This window comes from Dreissena polymorpha, chromosome 2 (genome assembly GCF_020536995.1).
Source record: "Dreissena polymorpha isolate Duluth1 chromosome 2, UMN_Dpol_1.0, whole genome shotgun sequence".
In the NCBI taxonomy this organism is placed as follows: domain Eukaryota; kingdom Metazoa; phylum Mollusca; class Bivalvia; order Myida; family Dreissenidae; genus Dreissena; species Dreissena polymorpha.
In genome coordinates, this window is record NC_068356.1 from 22,333,869 (window position 1) to 22,355,105 (window position 21,237).

The 21,237-nt window shown below is 35.7% G+C and overlaps 1 protein-coding gene across 2 annotated transcripts in view; it reads left to right on the forward strand.

Moving 5' to 3' along the window:
• The window catches only part of LOC127866172 (uncharacterized), a 48,660-nt gene that overhangs the window by 16,657 nt on the left and 10,766 nt on the right, over positions 1-21,237 (forward strand). For both annotated transcript variants that reach the window (XM_052406590.1, XM_052406591.1), the window contains exons 3-4: positions 14,494-14,874; positions 17,354-17,491. In XM_052406590.1, coding sequence (XP_052262550.1) covers positions 14,494-14,874; positions 17,354-17,491 — 519 coding nt within the window. The remainder of the gene's footprint in view (positions 1-14,493; positions 14,875-17,353; positions 17,492-21,237) is intronic.

A 21,237-nucleotide genomic window follows, 5' to 3' on the forward strand; every position in this document is an offset into this window, starting at 1 on the left:
TAAATTTTGCTAAAATTGCCATAACTTCTTTATTTATGATTAGATTTGATTGATACTTTGACAAAACTACTCTTACCTGACATACCACAATAGACTCCACCTAAACCATCGCCCGTGCCCCCCCTTCCCCCCCGAATCCACCCCGAATCCCCCCCCTTTTTTTTTTATTTAAGATCATCTCACAAATGACCACCACACCCTCACACTATACCCCCCCCCACCCCTCCCCAAATATTTTTTTTAAACGGTTAAAAAACAAAACTATTTATTTTGATTATTTTATGTTTGAAATACCGTCCAACCATCGCACCCAAGAATCCCCCCCCACCCCCCCCTCCCCCCACCTGAATCCCCCCCCCCTAATTTTTTTTTTTAAAGATCATCTCACAAATTACCACCACACCCTCACACTATACCCCCCCCCCCCACCTCACCCCCCCATTTTTTTTTTGAAACGGTTAAAAAAACACAAATACTTATTTTTATTATTTTATGTTTGAAATACCGTCCAACCATCGCACCCAAGAATCCCCTTCCCCCCCCCCCCCCCCCCTCCCCGATTTTTTTTTTTCCTTTTTTTCGCATTTTTGGAAGATAATGTAATAAATGTCCACACCCCCACACAATGCACCCCTCTTTACTCCACCCCTCCCTCCTTTGTGATTGAAAATGAGAGTCCCTTCACCTTTAAAAAGAAAATAGATGAGCGGTCTGCACCCGCAAGGCGGTTCTCTTGTTCAAAACTGCACCCGCAGCCGAGCGTGGCACACGTTATGCAGTGCTCTTGTATTAAGTATTTATCTTAATTATACCTGGTGTAAGTTCTAATTTATTTAAGAACTATATTACTTCATGCTTGGTTTCTGTTACCTGTTTCACACAATATCTATGGCTATCTTAACTTTATTTTACTTGTTTGTACAATGCATATCTCTTTGTATATGAAATGAAGTTGTAAATCAACATTTTAAATATTAAAGTCACTGTTTACAGCTTTGTAGATAATGAAGGAATGATCCATTTACTTATCTTGTGGAAATCATAAATTTATTTTTTGTCATTTTTGTGTTTATTAACCAGGTTTTCCGAAGGAATTAACCAGGTTTTCCGAAGGAAAAAACTGGTTATTAGATTGGCGAATGCGGGCGGGCTGGCTGGCTGGCTGGCTGGCGGGCTGGCGGGCTGGCGGAACAAGCTTGTCCGGGCCATAACTATGTCGTTCATTGTCAGATTTTAAAATCATTTGGCAAATTTGTTCACCATCATTGGACGGTGTGTCGCGCGAAATAATTACGTTGATATCTCCAAGGTCAAGGTCACACTTTGAGTTCAAAGGTCAAAAATGGCCATAAATGAGCTTGTCCGGGCCATAACTATGTCGTTCATTGTCATATTTTAAAATCATTTGGCACATTTGTTCACCATCATTGGACGGTGTGTCGCGCGAAATAATTACGTCGATATCTCCAAGGTCAAGGTCACACTTTGAGTTCAAAGGTCAAAAATGTCCATAAATTTCCCTTGAGATATAACCTTCATATTTGGTATGCATGTGTATATGGACAAGGCCTTTCCATACACACAACAATTTTGACCCCTTTGACCTTGACCTTGAAGTAGGTGTCTGCGTTTAGGTTTCAAAATCTGCGTTTAGGTTTCGAAAAATGCTAATAACTTCTATGTCCCTTGAGATATAACCTTCATATTTGGTATGCATGTGTATATGGACAACGCCTTTCCATACTCACACAAATTTTGACCGTCCGTCCGTCCGTCCGTGTGTCCGTCCGAAAACTTTAACGTTGCTCATAACTTTTGCAATATTGAAGATAGCAACTTGATATTTGCCATGCATGTGTATCTCATGAAGCTGCACATTTTTAGTGGTGAAAGGTCAAGGTCATCCTTCATGGTCAAAGGTCAAAAAAAATAAATTCATGTGCATCTCATGGAGCTGCACATTTTGAGTGGTGAAAGGTCAAGGTCATCTTTCAAGGTCAAAGGTCATTTTTAACCAGGTTTTCCGAAGGAAAAAACTGGTTATTAGATAGGCGAATGCGGGCGGGCTGGCGGGCGGGCGGAACAAGCTTGTCCGGGCCATAACTATGTCGTTCATTGTCATATTTTAAAATCATTTGGCACATTTGTTCACCATCATTGGACGGTGTGTCGCGCGAAATAATTACGTCGATATCTCCAAGGTCAAGGTCACACTTTGAGTTCAAAGGTCAAAATTGGCAATAAATGAGCTTGTCTGGGCCATAACTATGTCATTCATTGTGAGATTTTACAATTATTTGGCACATTTGTTCACCATCATGGGATGGTGTGTCGCACGAAAGAATCACGTCAATATCTCCAATGTCAAGGTCACCACAACTTAAAATATATTTATTTTAAAACAAACTTACAAAGGGGGTTAATTTTGTTTGTTCATTTCAAAAGTTCAGTTTGAGTTGTCTCCCTTAATCAGATTTTTTTTCACAATGAAAACCTGGTTTTGTGACAATTTTGTCCCTTGTTTATACTAGCCTATTTGGACAAACATAGAATCATGTCTTATGTCCATCTACATACCATAATATGTCCAATGGTTTGATATTAATTGATGAGAATATTCAACTGTAAATCTGTAATTAAATTCAACTGTAGTGCTGTAATTTCATTCAACCATAATAGTTAACACCGTAATTTCATTAAAATATCTATGGTTTGTTAAGACACGTCACAGGCCCTCGGACTTGAACTCTATATTAAACCTCATTGTTACATGGACAAGAGCTGGATGTACACATGACTGCACGAAGAGACATTGTTCAATAGTATTACTTTAACATGACAAGTTATAAGACTTAGCGCAGATTTTCCACTGCTTTGTTCACATTTTATTTTACAATTTATTGTTAATACAGACCTTTATTTATAAAGTAAAATGAAGCCTTTCAGTACAACTTTTTATTTACTGTTTTTCAACACTTTATTATTATGCCCCCCACCACTATAGTGGGGGACATAATTTTTTTGCCCTGTCTGTTGGTTGGTTTGTTGGTTGGTTGGTTGGTATGTGTGTTTTTTTGTGCAAACTTTAACATTTGCCATAACTTTTGCAATATTAAAGATAGCAACTTAATATTTGGCATGCATGATGCATGTGTATCTCATGGAGCTGCACATTTTGAGTGGTGAATGGTCAAGGTCATCCTTCAAGGTTAAAGGTCAAATATATGGGTCAAAATTGCTAATTTTACACTTTTGCAATATTGAAGATAGCAACTTAATATTTGGCATGCATGTGTATCTCATGGAGCTGCATATTTTGAGTGGTGAAAGGTCAAGGTCATCCTTCAAGGTCAAAGGTCAAATACTAATATATGGGGACATAGTGTTTCACAAACACATCACTTGTTTATAATACTTTTACCAGTAGTTAAATCTTCCTGTTTAAAATATTTTGATGATTTTTTTGTAACAATTTGTAATAGCATGGTTTTACTTTAGCCCATTAATAAAAAAAAAAAAGTGTTAGCAGATTTCCAAATTATCAACCAGCTCTTACTTGATCAATGTTAGTTAGTGTATTTATACATCTATTAATACATTTTTCGGCGTAGCTGTTTAACGTCACTTTTGACCTTACCTGACCTTTGTAAGTGTCCAATAAAATTCAAATAAAATTTCCCGCGGCTAGAAACGAATGAATACACTTCATTTATTCCATTGGCTGATTTGAGCATACCACCAGAACATTGGAAACATGAACGCGTCTTTGTAACACTGTTTTACTGCCTGTTCAGCATGAAACAATTTTATCTCTAATGAAAAGGTTTGATAGATAGAACAGTTATACACTCAACTCTTAACATTAATACAGTTTGTGCGTGCACCTTTCATTTTCAGAGGATTGCCAGCACCAGAGCGTTTGTACTTAAAGGCTATGTTCTCATATTTAGTAATTACTTCCATATTCCTGTCTGTGTACTAGTATATTTAAGTTCATAAAAGTATCGTTTTTCCCTATCCTGATATTCGTTTTGGCCAAACCACTTTAAATTGTTTTCGAAATTGAACATTTAACATGTAAAAGTATAAAGTTTTAAACAAGCCATCGTGCCAGCAGTGGAAGCATGGCCTCACTTTAATGCATTGCATTCCAACCCGCAAGGTATCATGGTCAGTTCGCGGCCAATAAAATAATCGTTATGATAGACACTATTGCGTGAACTGGGTGAACTGGAATTTTCTTTACACCAGAAATATGTTAAATGAAGATATTCAGTGATATTTGTCAATAATAGATTCTTAATGTGTTTTCAACAATACCATGATAAATATTATTTTTGATTAATTTAACAAGAACTATTCCACCATATTGACTAATGTATTAAGCATGAGCGCGATGACTGATGCTGTTAATAATCAAATAGCAATGTCCGACAAACCAATAAAACAGGTTTGTTCGAAGAAAGCGCATATAAATATTAAAAATATGTACGGATACTTTGCGTGTGGCCGTATGTTTTAATTTTACATCTTTTGGTTTTCTGTTTTGTATCTATAGGTTTATGACAAGCAATATGTAATAATGTAAAATAAGCCGCGAAAGCTCCGCGTAACATCCCGTACTGAGTGTGATGCAGCTAAGAACTGCACAGAAAAAGACATTAGTTATCTTTGATCTCATTCATTGAACTTTTTACCTTTCACTAACTCCAAGCACAATCAACGCCGTATATCTTTTTTAAAAGATATTTCTTGTTTAATTTTAACTTTTTGAAAATCATACATATTGTTAATGAAAGTTTTCTAGCCCATCTGTGTTTAGCAGCGACATTTTTCAGAACTTTTTAACTGAAGTAAATGCTTAAATAGACACTGGCCCGAACTGGTGTCTATATAAACTTGCTACAAATATAACCATCACACTTAAGGTTTCAATATACTATTTCAAACCAAATGGGGTACAGAGGGAAACCGTTAAACTAAAACAATCAAGAATTGATTGCAATTCGTTTTTCAATTTTCATAACAGTTTTTTTGTACCTTTGATTTTTTACTTCATTTTGTTTTCTGTCAAATACGAATCGTAAAAACGATAAACCAATCCCTGCATACATTGAAAAGTTTTTTTTTATAGATCTGAATGTGATGATAATACAGTCTGGCACCACAGGAACTCCTGATCTGTATGATATGTAAATGGCCAGTCTGCTAATGGAACCAAGAAATAGATCAGCAGAAACTGATCATATTGGCAGATTGTTCAAACCCCTGACAAATTAGTGAGAGCTGGCTGGCTCCGATCTGTAAACTTCTTGATTACTGTGGGTCACTTATGAAGTAGTTTATCCAGTAAATGAAATATTTTGGGTGAAAATAATTATTTGTAGAATTGTGAATAATATTTTGTATTGCAGCAAAAAAAAATCTTTGCAGTTGTTTTACAGTGGTGTATTATCTAACAAAAATCAGTCCATTATTGCCAAAAAGGTGCTTAATTAGTTAACATTGCGCCAGTTCCCATTGGTTATATTTCCTTCTTGTTAATAAGGTTGCTTCATGCCAGAACTGAATTCAGTTAAGAGCCTATGTATGCTCGGTAAACAATTAAGTGTTCAGTTCAATATTGACTTGAAAACATCTACCGGTGTATGTATATTTATTGTGTAGTACGGTAAAATTAAAATGCTATGATTAGTGCATCGATACATCTGATTTATAATTGATTCAGCAATGGTGTAATTGGACACAAATACAAATTAAATAACCTATCCATGTTCTGTCAAATTGAGAATTTTTAATAATTTTTTTCTCTAATCTCAAAATGTTAATAAAACACACAATATTATAGAAAAATTACAGGCACAGACTTTTTCATTTTTGATCTTAATTAACTTAAGAGTCACAGACAGCATGTATAGATTGCATCAGTACTTTTTACTTTCTGGAAATGGATTTCAGATAAATGGCTGCTAGTGGTTTTGCAATTATCACTCTGCATGTGGCTAATAAATAAATTAATACAGAAAGTTGTCTTAATTGATTTACTTCCCTTATTCACAGAAACATCTGTGTTAAATGAGACAAGTATTACATATGTACTAATACTTTGAGGCCAGGAGTTTTGAAATTATACTTAAAAGATTCACTAGGAAATAATATAATTATATTGGCCTATTAGCTGCGTAAAACGTATCCTTTTCAAGAAGTTCTAAGGGCTTATAACTGTCATTGTTACGACAATAATGCAATGTCTGTAACCAAGTTTTTGTAAGATGGTCTTGATACACGTCGTTTGTTCTCAGAAATGAGCAAGTGAATCATGTTTCATATATGAGTTTTACCAAACAAATATATATATACTATGTTATTTGGAAAATCTATGAATCAAAAGTAATCCTTTTGATTATTTGCAATATTTCTGATGATGACAATGAGTATGCCTAAAATGGAGGAATGCACTAAGTCTTGCACTTGTCCGTATAAACATACCTCTGTAAATCTTGTCTAGACTTCCCGTCCGTCTGTATATCTATCTGTCCTTAGTAGATCAAAATCTTGTCAGGAGACTCTCTCCTACACCTATGATATGCACCCATCCATTAACACAATTAACAGGACGTATTAAGAGAGCCCTTGTAGCCAATGTGTGATTCGGGAGCGTCTCTCTGCTTTCTCACTTGTACCTTTTTCATTGAATTTTCACCAAACTGGAAAAAAAATGACAGAAACAAGAGCCAAAGTATGACAGCCAGCATATTTACACCTGTCATTAATATAAAGAATTATTGCCATTTGCTTAAACAAAAAATGTTAATGGCACTTTATTTTCCTCTTTATTTATGTAAAAAAAGGTGTACGGAAGAAACCCCCTCCGGAAGAAACCCCCTTCGCTAAAAACGGCAGGGCGGAAGAAACCCCCTTTCATAGTTTGCATACGCGGAAGAAACCCCCTCGCTAGTTTTGCATAGGCGGAACAAACCCCCTTCGAGTTTTCAGACAGGCGGAATAAACCCCCTTCCATAGCGGAACAAACCCCCTTCCAGACGATTTAGTTGCATTCAAACGTACGGTAATTGTTTACAGAAATTCGCTTTCATTTTCAGAAAGTTCTCGGGAAGCACGTTTTTTTGCATGATTCAATTTTTTTAAAGACGAATGCTTCGGTTATTATAGGAAAATATGTATGAAATATCTTCGTCACTATCGGCTCTGGACGCTAAAATTGTGATTTTTGTTATTTTTATCAATCTAGTACAAGTTAACGCATATAAAATTGTATAATCTAAATGAAACGCGTGCAAGACAAATTCACACGAGCATCTCATCATTAACAACTTGTGAACATACGGCCGGTACACCTCTTTACTCAGCACATAACAATTTGGAAATAGATATTCGCACCTGTATTTAATTATATAAAAGGTCCTTTAATGTACCGGCTATTGTAGATAATGATGAGAAGTTGTGTCATGATCGGCGCCTTTGCGGCTCGTGTGAAGTTATGTACAGTTTTTTTTTAATTGCATTTGCTCGATTAATTGGTATGTATATATATATATTTATATATATATATATATATATATATATATATATATATATATATATATATATATATATATATATATATATATATATATATATATATATACACACATCGTTGGTATTTGGAATATATCAATAATGGAGATCATCAAGAACAACAATTGTGTGATTTTAGGGAATGATATGATCTTTGTAAATGTAAATATAAGCCTGTTTATCGTTAATAAATGCGTGTCTTTTTTCAACAACAAATTGTTTGTTGCTTTTTAATATATGCTTGTTTGAGATCTTTGTAAATAAATGTAATTATATGCCTGTTTTATCATTAAATGCGTGTCCTTTTTTGCAATAACAATTTGTTTAATATTTTCTAGTATATGCTTGCTTGATCTTTGTAAATAAATGTTAATATATTTCATTCTTTTTTTGTCTATTTTATCCTTCAATAATAATTATTTCCCCCATTTTCATACATTATTCGTTTTATTACCATCTTGATTAATTCTTCACAGCTTGTGAACAAACGGCCGGTACACTCCTTTAATCAGATTTTCGCACCTTCATTCAATTATCACGATAACGATGTTTGAGTTTCACAGATTGAATATTTAGTGTGTATCATTAACAACTTCATTAACAACTTGTGAACAAACGGCCGGTACACTTCTTTACTGTAAATCCAAAACACACTCCCGTAAGTTGGTGTTAACGCGTTTTTAATACGAAACAAACTTCCGAATGTAAATGTTACCGCAACGTTGAAATATTTTTGCAGTGTAAATTCTCTTTTGTGTTGACTCTTTTTCTCAATAAAAAGGCCGCGAAAATTATGCAGCATATAAAGCGTTGGTGTATTGAGCGTTGTAACAAGCACACAACTAGTCAGGGGATTGGTGCATGTTCGGAGGGAATATTTCATCAAGTCTATAAATAGTCACTTAAGCCAAAATTTATTTGATACTAGAGAAAAAATGGCAAGTTTTGTGTTAAAGAAAATATTGAGAGCTTTTATCGTTAATATTAACCAGAAAGTGCTTTAAAAATGTTATAAACGGGATTATCGGGAAATGAATATAAACTTGAAAAGTAGCAAGCATGCAGTAATAGAGTCGGGTTGAAACGGATGTATTGGGGAATCGTTCTAGTCGGGATTTTACTACCTCTGCGGAAAAGACTTAACATTTAGGAAGGGGTTTTATTCCGCCTGTCTGATAACACGAAGGGGGTTTGTTCCGCCCGTCTGAAAACTCGAAGGGGGTTTGTTCCGCCTATGCAAAACTAGCGAGGGGGTTTCTTCCGCGTAAGCAAACTATGAAAGGGGGTTTCTTCCGCCCTGCCGTTTTTAGCGAAGGGGGTTTCTTCCGAAGGGGGTTTATTCCGGTAATCGTAAAAAAAGGCAAAATTGTCTTTAAATTCACTGTAAATTATTTCTATCCATGACCTTGTTTTGTTTAGGCCTTAGCTCTTCAAGAACATAAGTTAAAATGCCTTTTGCAACCAGCATAAAACCAGAACAGCCTGCAAGTAACGTGCAGTCTGTTCAGGTTTTTTTATGATGTTTGCTGCTCATCAATATATAAGGGTTGGAAATGAAGCCTTTAACACTTGAATTAAGTAATAAAGGTCTTTAAAGGGGCCTTTTCACAGATTTTGGCATTTTTTAACTTATTCATTAAATGCTTTATATTGATAAATGTAAACATTGGATCGTAAAAGCTTCAGTAAAAAATCAAGAATAAAATTTAAAAAAGGAAAAGAACATTGCCCGGAGCAGGTTTCGAACCAGTGACCCCTGGAGTCCTGCCAGAGTCCTGAAGTAAAAACGCTTTAGCCTACTGAGCTATTCCGCCGAGTACACATAGTTGCCGTATTTTAAACCTTATATAAGCAATCTTCGTAGTTTCACAAAATTTAACGACAAAAACAGAACTCTCCAAATTATTCAATCGTTTCGCGTTGCAACGCTTTATAATTTTTAGGTTTTAAAATCGTCAAAAGATGCATATCATGGCTATATTAGACCATGGTAAATGTTCAGTATTACTGTTTCCTCACAAATATCATAACTAAAACGAAAATTTGCGAATCTGAAACAACTTTTTTCAATTTTGTCAATTTACCAAAGCGTGAAAAGATCCCTTTAATTAAATTTATCTTTGAATGGGACTACAAACTCATCAAAATATGTATCTAGGCGGAAAAGGGTTAACTGTCCTAGATTTAAGTCATTATTGCCCTGGAAGTTATTATTCAACCAAAATATTTATATTCAATGGAATAATAGATGATGTCTGTGTCTACAAAAATAACTTCAATTGGCTGACTATCCCCATAAAGGTTTTCCATTTAATTCCATCTTTTATCTTGATAGATCAAAATGACAGAATAAAGCTCTCATGAAATAGAGTGCATGACATTTTCCTTAGCCATATAAGTGGAGGTCATGAACATAATACTGCAACTTATAGATGCTGTTGCTGATTTCCAGAGCAGGAAATGTGGTTTGCAATTTTATCTGTCAACCGAAACAGATTTATCTGTGTACATTGTCTGGCAATTTACATTTGTCTGTTGGTCCATTTATGGTAATGTCTTTAAGAATTCATGGGTTTTTAGCTGGTGTCAGCATTTTGTTTGTCCAGCCCATGGGGGCATAAAGTACTCACATAGCTTCACTGTCCATTGATTTTGCTGGAATTTGATAGATAGATGTCTGAACACTGTTTTTCGATATTTTGTGATTTTTCTTAATTTTGTTTACCCGGTACATGTATATAGTTTCAGATAATTATTCACCTCTTAATGTGTCCTTTGGTATTGAAAATATTCTGCCTGTATTCTCCATTTATACAATGTTCACAAAATGCATGTAACCATATTATTTCTTAATTATGGGGGCTTCCCGAATCAAAGTGAGAAAAGGGTATTCTCAGTTTATCAATTTATTGTTTTATATTGATGACACATCAGTTAGTTTCTTAAGCAAGGTTGCTGCTATAAAGGAATGTTGCAAGACCACCCCTTGTTAAGAAGGGATGCTGGCAGAGACACGCCATATTAGCCTGGGGAATCCGTGTTTAAAATACGCCAACAGTTCTTTGTTGGTTAATCATCATGAATAAATCTATACCTGAGAAACCAGCCATGAAAGGCATATTGTTTGATTTTCCTGTGACAAATTGATATTGACAGTCCTATAACTGGTAGTGAAGGTTTCTTTCTGCAGGATTAACTCCAAAGTGGAAATCACTGTAATCTAATGAGTGCATCTGACCTTTCTATGGCAACCATTCTCCACTGGGAGTAGTCGATGGAAGGGAAGGCACACGCCATTGAAATGAAAGTACTGAATAAAAAGATGGAAATTTGGGAAAGATTGAGCTGTTTAGAAATTGGCTCCATTTAATTGCCAGGCAATCTTTTTAATTAGTTATTCTGATCAATTAGCATCCAAATTGATTTTTCGTTGTGTTGTAAAATTTAAAGACTGGTAGTAAATGACTGTTTTGAAATACAATATGAGCAAGGTCATGCGAAAATGGGTCTTATGTCAAATGATTCCAGTGTAGACTGGTCAGTAGCTACCGTATCTGCTAATGAGACTAAGAAACCTCACGTTGTTTAGCAAACAGCATAGCTCTTGACCATACTGCACAATTGTGCAGTCAGCGCTGTAGCTGCACTCGCTGCATTTGGCATAAGATATATTTTTGCATGATGCCGGTCAGATGGTGAACTTGGACAGGGATGCCATGTTTGTTCAACAATACATTTACTCATTTACATCGAGCTCATGATAATAATCTCATTGCTCTATTTGTTCTCAACGATAATTTCTTTCTATGCAATAGGAACAACAAGGCACCAGTTGACTTCCATATCATTCCTTGCCATGTCTCATTTATAAATCTTATATTTTATGAAACTTAAAAGATATAAAAAATACACATAGTACACAATGATTGCAGTCAACTTTCTAGATGGCAGATTATAGGTTATACAGGAAGTTTAAATGTCATATTTGTCAAAAATATATTATTGTTCTTGCATTTGTTTAATAATTTCTTAAATTTGACACCTTGACAAGCTTTCTTGCAAAAAATACATAAAACTTCCTGTGCAAATATGAATTTCATTGAAATCTGATACAATGGTGTTGAACTTGAAAGTTTCTATGTGGCTTTGATTAGAATTCTCATCCTTATTTGCTACATTTGTAAATTATAGATGATACTATATTAAAGCTCCACTCTCACATTCCAGGGTCTCTCCTTTCAAGCCTTCTGGTCTCTATATCGACTTTGTTTTTGCAGAGGCGTAATTGATTGATTGTGAATATTTGTGTGCAGTTTTTGATCACTTCAAGTCTACTTCTGCACTTTTGTGGCAAATGGTTGCCATGTCAACATTTTATTAAAATTTATTTCTGCATTGCAGTATGCATAAAAATTGCATAGCAATAGTATGCATGGCCTCTAATAAATTTTCACTCACTGGTAAAGGAATTTAAAAAAGAATTGTAAGAAGGGTCTAGCTCTTTTTATACGTGCCCTGAATAAGTTGGCTTCAGAGCAGTAATGTCAGAGTTATTATGCAAGCAGTATAAATGCTAATATAACAATATTCGCTTGAAAGATATTAGTTTTATGTTAGTACTTCAAGGGATTTTATCATGACTAATGGTTTGAAATCTGTGATCTATAATATTAAGTAGTTGTCAATACCTGATGAATAAGATTTGAGGCATTTTCATTGTTAAAGGTATCATAAATAATACTCTTTTGTAATACAAGCAAACTTCATGCAAAATGGGTCTTATGACATCTGCTTCTAGCTCCAGACCTACCTATATCAGAAGCTGTCAGCTACAATGTAACACGAGTGTAGGACATTAGCCCACTCGGACATTAGCCCCTAGGACAATAGCCCCTAAGGACAAAAGCCCCTGAGGATCATTAGCTCCTACCTATTTTTAAATAAATTTTTTAGGCATTTAATATTATCTTTTTTTAAATGAATGCAATTAAAAGGTAGAAAATGATATAAATATCAAGATGACATTATAAGATGTTTAGTAACAAACAGAGCACTTTTACCAAAAGATACTGTTTATTTTCTGTATGGACATGTAACACCTAAATGAAGAAGTGAAACACAGACAGGAAACAATTAAGAACTGAACAGTATTTTGCTGCGTTTCATTTGTGTGTGAACTGTTGGGAAAGTAGCGAAGTTGAGGTTAATGCATAATTTTCTTAACAGTACTTACCCCAATGTAATGCAGAAAAATACTTGTTAATTCCTGTAATTACAACATAAAGACAAGACTATATATGCTGTAATTTAAATGGTCTAGCCAGTCAACAGACTTCTGTACGCTGGTGTAGGAATTATGGTTCAGTTTTTGACGATGCTGTTTCAGCGAAGCAGCTCGTCTAAGTTGTCATGCCATGAACAAATTCTTCACAATGGCGACTTATGTAAAAGACTGAGCCAGTCCGATTGAGTAAGCTAAATTTTCTCAATCGGCATACTTCGCTGATTGTAATTGAAAAAGGTAAAGTCAGCTTGGTTCCCGTCTTCTTTCAAATTTATCGAGAGGTTTGGGACAGGAACCAAACACGAAACTGCCTGGTGACACTTCAAACGCTGTAACGCTTGGAAAACCTCAAATGTAGTGTGTTTTTTTCGGTACCCAATTTTTTTTTCGTACCCAAATTTTTTTTGGCATAATTTTTTGTACCCAAAATTTTCGTAACCAATTTTTTTTTTGTACCCAAATTTTTGTAACCACATACAAAATTGTGGCGATGAAGATAAACTTAAATTGATGCTTTTATATCTATCCTCTTCAAAAGCATCGTCACACCAGTACTGTCGGTACTTTGATTATTTTATTGTGATTGTGAAGCTATATTGTTGACATTAGCGCCTTTAAGATCCACACAAAACATTTAGGTCATCTGGCAACTTTTTTTTATGAAAAAGTAGTACAGTCATTAATGTTCACTTTTTAATTTGCATTTGGCAATACAAAAACTGGCCACAAGGCAAATTACTCAATCAGAAAGTAGTGTTTACATGAATATGAAAAAAGTTGTAATTATAATTTTATGGAGATGAAACAAAATAAGAATTTGCCAGTATAGGGATTCTTATTGAATGGACTTATAGACAATGTTAGGTATTTGTTTTGTAAGATGCAGTGTCTGTGTGAATGACCCTTCCTTGTAATCGAGCAACAGGCACATGCTTCTCTTAAATAACTCTGGACAAATGGTACAGTTTATGTTCATTTAATATCTGCGGGCTAATTTACCTCTGTAATTACCAAAGCCAATTTATCACAAAACAATGTAGTGGCCCATGTAGCTGGAGAGATATCAATACTTCTCATGTAACCAGGCCTCATATACCACTTTAGTATTCTTCTTAATCAGGATTAGCTTTTTCCAGGGAATTATTGTTTCTACAGAACATTTTGAGACTTAAAAATAAAGGTTGTCAGTCCAATGGATGTTGCATAAAATAAACAGAATGTGGTTCAGCTAGCAATCCATTATTATTAATTCATTATGACATTACATTGTGTATTGATTTTACCTAACAAATACCCCACAGGAATATTCTGTTTATTTATTTAGTTTAAACCTATTTTTTTTAGCTTGGAAAGGCTTTTGAGTCCTATTCCTGGGACTAGAACCAGTACTTGGTGTCTATCATGAGAATCTCAAAATGCTTTCACATTGGGAATTGAACCCATGACCTCCCTATCGCTAGGTGAACACCTTATCCACTACGCCACAGCGACCTATTTGATGTTATTCTTTTGACAAAAGAAGAATTGTGTGCATTTGACTGTACCAATATTGTCTTTTTTCCATATACAGGTCATGTCCATAGGGTGCCCTCAATAAAAAATGTCTGCAATTACTTGTTTCTGTCTTTCAGAAGACCTTTTCATTGATATGTGCTCCCAGCACTATGTCACTGCCAAGTCAGTGAACATCCATCATGCTACCATGCTGAGTCCCTACAATGCCCAGCAATGCTCGTGTATTGTAACTCCCGAGGTCTGTAACACTTCTGCTGACATCGAGTTCTATGCCATAGATGTGCGGCTTCACAGCGGCTTTGAGGACCTGAGGAACTGTTCCACGTCCAGCCGTATAGAGCTTGTAGGTCAGAATGAGGTGAAGCAGTACGGGTGTACACCCAACAAGTTTCAGCATGGCATGCAACTCTTCTACAAAACATCAGAGCAGAATGTGATTATGTACCTGCATAAGATGCCTCGGCAGTTTCCGCAAAAAGTTTGGCTGCACGTGAAAGGTATTTACTAACGCTTTTAGATGTCATAACAATAATAACAACAGTCTTTTACTCTTGAATTCATGTAGATTCAGCTATGTTATAGATCTTTATATGCAATATCCTGCCCGTATGAATGAGTGGTAATATTGTTAATCATGTAATGTCTGGATGCATGAAGGCTCTATGGCTACATGTATATTGCATTTCTACTTCATGCAACTTACTAGGTCTCAGTCTAGTTTTTTAGAACAACATGCTTGCATACTATTCTATAATTATATTCTTTATTATCCTCTAAATGTTACAAGGGCCATTCTGCAAACTTAACACTTACAAAAAATAAAAACATTGAAGTCCTAAGGTCTGTTTTTCTTCTGAATTTTTTGTAAAGGGTAGACTCATATGTAACTTGAAGACTGTATGTGTGCTTCTTTCTGTCAAATAACATGTTGCTGTCTAATCATTGTATTTTAGGGTCTTGTTTTACGCATGGAATTTCAATTAAATGAAGAATGTTATAGTATTTGAAAACAATTACAAATTAGCATGTTCTGCTTACACTTAACACAGAGTATCCCAGTATGCAAATAGATATATCGCCCCCTGTGTCTCAGATGCTTGCATGAATCTGCATAGCTTTAGTCCAATACAAACTGAATGTACGGAATGTAAACATCAAATGTCAGATGATGATTTGGGTCACAGAGGAGATAATGTAAAATGTCAAACAACAGTTTAGTAATGTTTAACTTCAGTGCTTCAGAAGACTTAAACTTTACAATGAATTATTATTACAAATGCTACATGTATACACTACAGGGCCCTCAATCCATTTTAGGGGAAGCGGGTCGCTACCCATAGCAGGGGGAATTTTCGCGGCGTTTCCCTTTTTGGGGGATTTATTACTTACTCTCTAATTATTACATTTGTACAGTTTGCACTATATTCATTGCTTATTTCACAATTTAGTATGTTATACAAGATTAAATAAAAAAAAAATTGAGATATAATAATCATGAGACATCTATCAATAAAAAAAAAAAGAATTTTTTTTTTTGGGGGGGGGGAGTGGGGGGGGGGGAATTTTTCCCCCCAAAAGGGGAGAAAAGTATACATTTCAGGGGGGGGGGGGGGGGGAATGTGGACGAATTTCGGCCGTGGATTTGACAGATTGAGGGCCCTGCACTAAATAAGTGATTGAAGGAGAACTTTGTCTGGTTGTTGTTGTTCATTGCAAACAATTAAATATGGCTTTGTTAAAAATTACCTTCATTGTATTTTATCTTACTTTTCTTACTGTTATACAAATTCACCATTTTGATTTGTCAATTGAAATGTTATTTGTTGTTGGGACAACAGCACTACGTGTATAAATTAGTATAAGTCTGGTTATTATTTCAACATTTCATGAACTTGTGCCCATGCCTGTAGGAGCGAAGCATTGACATTGTTACAATCTGTATTTTCTATGGGTAGCTTTAAGTACTTCAGTATATGCTATATAATATTTGAGGACAAGGGATTATATGTTGTGTACATAAAGTTCTACCTTTGTGGCCAGTTGCATTAATAAATGTCTTGTTTGGATACTTAAAAGCTCTACCATGTGAAATTATGCATTTAAGGACATTTTATGCCAGATAAAGTATAGTCACACTTAGCTGAGAGATTGAAGTAAAAGATTATGTTGTCTGAACAAAAGCTTTAAAACGCAGGCGTGTCAAAAAAGATTAAAATGATATTGTGTGCTATACTACTGCTAGAAGGCTGTTTGTTAAGATGTTATTTTTGTGACCCAATGTATTCAATATATTGTACACTAAGGCTAAGGCTTGGCACATTTGTTATTTAGTATTTATAAGGTTTATCACATCTATCTAAGTGTTTTATTGATGTTCAATTTAAACTTTATTATTCATTATTCCACATAATGTTTCATTGTGCAATATTATACGATCCTTTGCATTAGATTAAGCGTGTTCAAAATTAATATACACATTTGTTTGATGTATTTCTTTTATTAGTACATACAGGTACCCAAAAAACATATATGTAAAGTTGTGTAATTAACACAACCTTGCTACAATAGGAATATTAATAGGCATGAAATGTGCATAAATACAAATACACATTATTTGATTACAGAATGTTGGAGTGGGGTTGACAAATATTTCTCAAGTTCTTGTTCTATCCAGCCTCATTCTTTCATATCACTAGAGCATAAATTACTACTAGTTGATTATAACTAGCCAGATTCAAATGGTTGTGACTTACTGCACATGCTTCTACTACACAAAGGAATGAAAATAGAAAGGGCCCACTAGCCATTGCTAGGTTCTAAAAGATCGGGATAGACCCTTAGATTTTCTTAGGAATCTCCTTGAGAGGAAACTCTTAGGTCTTCAAAACAATCGGCATTAATGCAACAAAGGTGGTTAATTGCGTTCAAAAGTTTCCAATCCTGGTACACTTTCTCAATTTCTGTGTTCAATTGTAGCCTCCCTGTCCAGTGTGAAACTGAAGGTGACGTGTGGAGCTCGGTCTGTGGAGACTGCGCACAGGTGCCCCGCCAGACCTCGCATAGACCCTGGCAATGACATGAAGGTGCTACCAGACCGCACTGCTAACCCACCAAGTGAGTCATATCATAAGGTTTTTTCAAACACAAAAAACTATTTTTATCAAGGTTTATAATCTTAGGTGATTGTTCCACGGGTCATCAGCGCCCTTTATGAAAGTATTGATAGCTGTTTCCTGTCTTCTGTAAATGTAACCTCCTGGAACCCCTTGTTCGCTAACCTCCTTAGCACCACATGTTCATTGTGATTGCCCTTTGTTGGTCATCTGTTGTGCCTTGTCTGTCCTCAATATTTGCCAGTTGAACACTCTATAGACCTCAACAATTCCGCAATTGTTGTTCAATCTTCATCAAACTTACTCAAAACATTTTTTCCCAATGATATCTTGGCTGATTTTAAAACTGGGTTATGCAGGGTAACAAAAATAGGGCACAAGGTCAAATCAGGGGTCATCCTAGAGGGTAACAATTTGGGTTTTGTTTGCCTTATGGGGCCTGGTATTGCCCTCTGATCAGATCTAAGTGAAATTAAAATATCTGGAAATGTCTAATAGTATTGCTGATCTATTTCACCTTATGTCGCTCCAGGCATGTTATCTGATTGTTAAGATAGCACCACTGCAATGATCCATAATCACTCAGCAAAGATAACAGCCAGTCTGAGAATATTAGTTATTAAATACATTATTAAGCAATGTTTTAACATGATGGTTATCACCTCAACATGGCTCATGAATGTGTTATATGTAAAGGATGCTGGGAACCAAAATATTTGCTGCAGTTATTTAATTCCAGACGGTTGCAAACAAAACATGAAAATGTCTCATGATTTACTCTAAATACTAGCAATTTTTTTCTCCAAGTAAAATGTTAGTTATACTCCCACAAACGAAGTTTAGGGGGGTATATAGGAGTGAACTTGTCTGTCGGTTGGTTGGTTGGTCGGTCTGTCGGTCTGTCTGTCGGTCCGTATTAAGTGTCCGCTCTCTAATTCAAGTAGTTTTTATCCGATCTTCACCAAACTTGGTCAGAAGTTGTATCTAAATGATGTTTAGGCCAAGTTTAAACATGGGCCTTGCCGGGTCAAAAACTAGGTCACGGGGTCACTTAGTGCGTTTTAAACATTCAGCATGTTGTCCGCTCTCTCTAATTCAAGTAGTTTTCATCTAATCTGCACCAAACTTGGTCAGAAGTTGTATCTAGATGATCTTAAGGCCAAGTTCAAACATGGGCCTTGCCGGGTCAAAAACTAGGTCTCGGGGTCACTTAGTTCGTTTTAAACATTCATCATGTTGTCCGCTCTCTAATTCACGTAGTTTTCATCTGATCTTCACCAAACTTGGTCAGAAGTTGTATCTAGATGATCTTAAGGCCAAGTTTGAACATGGGCCTTGCCTGGTCAAAAACTAGGTCACGGGGTCACTTAGTGCTTTTTTTAACATTCAGCATGGTGTCCTCTTTCTTATTCAAGTAGTTTTCATCCGATCTTCACCAAACTTGGTCAGAAGTTTTATCTAGATGATCTGAAGGCCAAGTTCGAACATGGGCCATGCCAGATCAAAAACTAGGTCACAATGTCACTTAGTACGTTTTACACATTGAGCATTGTGTCCGCTCTCTATTTCAAGTAAATTAAATCCGATCTTCACCACACTTGGTCAGAAGTTGTAACTAGATGATGTGTAGGTCAAGTTCCAACATGCGCCATGCCGGGTCAAAAACTAGGTCACGGGGTCACCTAGTGTGTTTTAAACCTCACCATGTTGTCCGCTCTCTAATTCAAGTAGTTTTTATCCAATCTTCACCAAAATTGGTCAGAAGTTGTATCTTGATAATGTCTAGGGCAAGTTTGAAAATGGGTCATGCCGGGTCAAAAACAAGGTCACGGGGTATCTCATTGCATTTTAAACCTCACCATGTTGTCTGCTCTTAAAGTAGTATTCATCCAATCCTCACCAAACTTGGTCACAAGTTTTATCTAAATGATCTCTAGGACAAGTTTGAACATGGGCCATTCCGGGCCTAAAACTCGGTCACGGGGTCACTTAGTGCGTTTTTTAACATTCAGCATGGTGTCCGCTCTCTAATTCAAGTAGTTTACATCCGATCTTCACCAAACTTGGTCAGAAGTTTTATGGAGTTGATTGAGTGGCCAAGTTAGAACATGGGCCTTTCTGGGTCAAATACTAGGTCAAGGGGTCACTTAGTGCATTTTAAAATTTGAGCATGGTGTCGGCTGTTTTTTGTGAAGACGACATGCAAAATATTATCAGTGCCTTCCCCAGGAATTTTGTCAGGCGCCCCAGTGCCGATCGGGGTGGGATTGGGAGGGGTGTCCCCTCCTCTTTGCGTTGATTTTTTTTTAATTTAACGTGTCAATTCACGTTCTGTGGTGCGTTATAACTTAAAGAAAAACAGCGTCAAAAGACGTCATTTGGTGCGCTATGACTCTTAAAAAAAATCCCCCAGTCATTTAAAAATATATTTTTTTTATATTGTTTAATTGCTTTAAAACTTTTCCGCACAGATAGTAAAATCCCGACTCGAACGACTCCCAATACATCCGTTTCAACCCGACTCTATTACTGTATACTTACTATTTTTCAAGTTTCTATTTATTACCCGATAATCCCGTTTATTCCGTTTTTATCAATCTCTTTCTGGTAAATATTTACGCTAAAAGCTTTAAGTAATTTCTTTAACACAAACCTTGCCATTTTTTAAGTGACTATTTATAGATTTGATGAAATATTGCCTCTGAATATGCGTCAATCCCCTGACCTGTTGTGTGCTTGTTAAAACGCTCAATACACGCCATTTGTATGCAATAGACGCGACGTTGTACATGCTGCATAATTTTCGCGCTCTTTTTAATTGAGAAAAAGATTCGACACAAAATAAATTTGCACTGCTAATTTGAAGCAAAAATATTTAACGTTGCGGTTACATTTACATTCGGAAGTGTGTTTCGGATTAAAAACGTGTTAACATCGACTTACGGGAATGGGTTTTGGATTACAAATTAAATTATTCCCATTTGAGATTTCAACAAATATTAACCGTTGCGTTACAAATTCAACGATAATTTGTTTAAACACTTTACGAGTCGAAAAAATGTTTTGACGGAATTATGCATGAAATTCACGTTGTCCACGAGGATCACGGCCGGTTGCCATCATCAGTCTTCTAACTTCTAACTTGTAACTATCAATTATCGGACGAAACATTTACAAGTGTGCGTAATTAATTCAACGAAAATTTGTTAAAGCGCATTACGTGTCGAATAAATGTCAGAAAAACGAGGTTAATCAGTTCTATAAATGGACATGTTGAAATATACATGTACTGGAATTAAATAAATTGTTATCACATAATTGTAACCGGGAGTCATTTGCACAACTTACTCGCTATAATAATTAATTGTTTACCACTTGCAATTAATTTCTCGCATTAATTATGAGTCAAAGGTAACACTTGTTTACAGTAAAAAGGTGTGATGATGATGCCCTAAACCGTATTTAATGTTTTGTACTGTACTAATTACCGGTTTATATTACTCAAATGGTACAACTTCTTACTAATCAAGCTGCGATAAACTGTTACTTCATGCCCGACGTCAATAAAAAATAATGGTCGATAGTTAACCCCGCCCTCATAAGCATTCGCGTAACGGATTGGACAATGAACTTCACAGTTTGACGACTGGAAAGTTACCAGATACATTAATGACCGTGTAATGTGGCTAGAATAATCGATACGCGCGTCATGCTATTCTCTTATCAGTGGATTATCCATTACCCCAT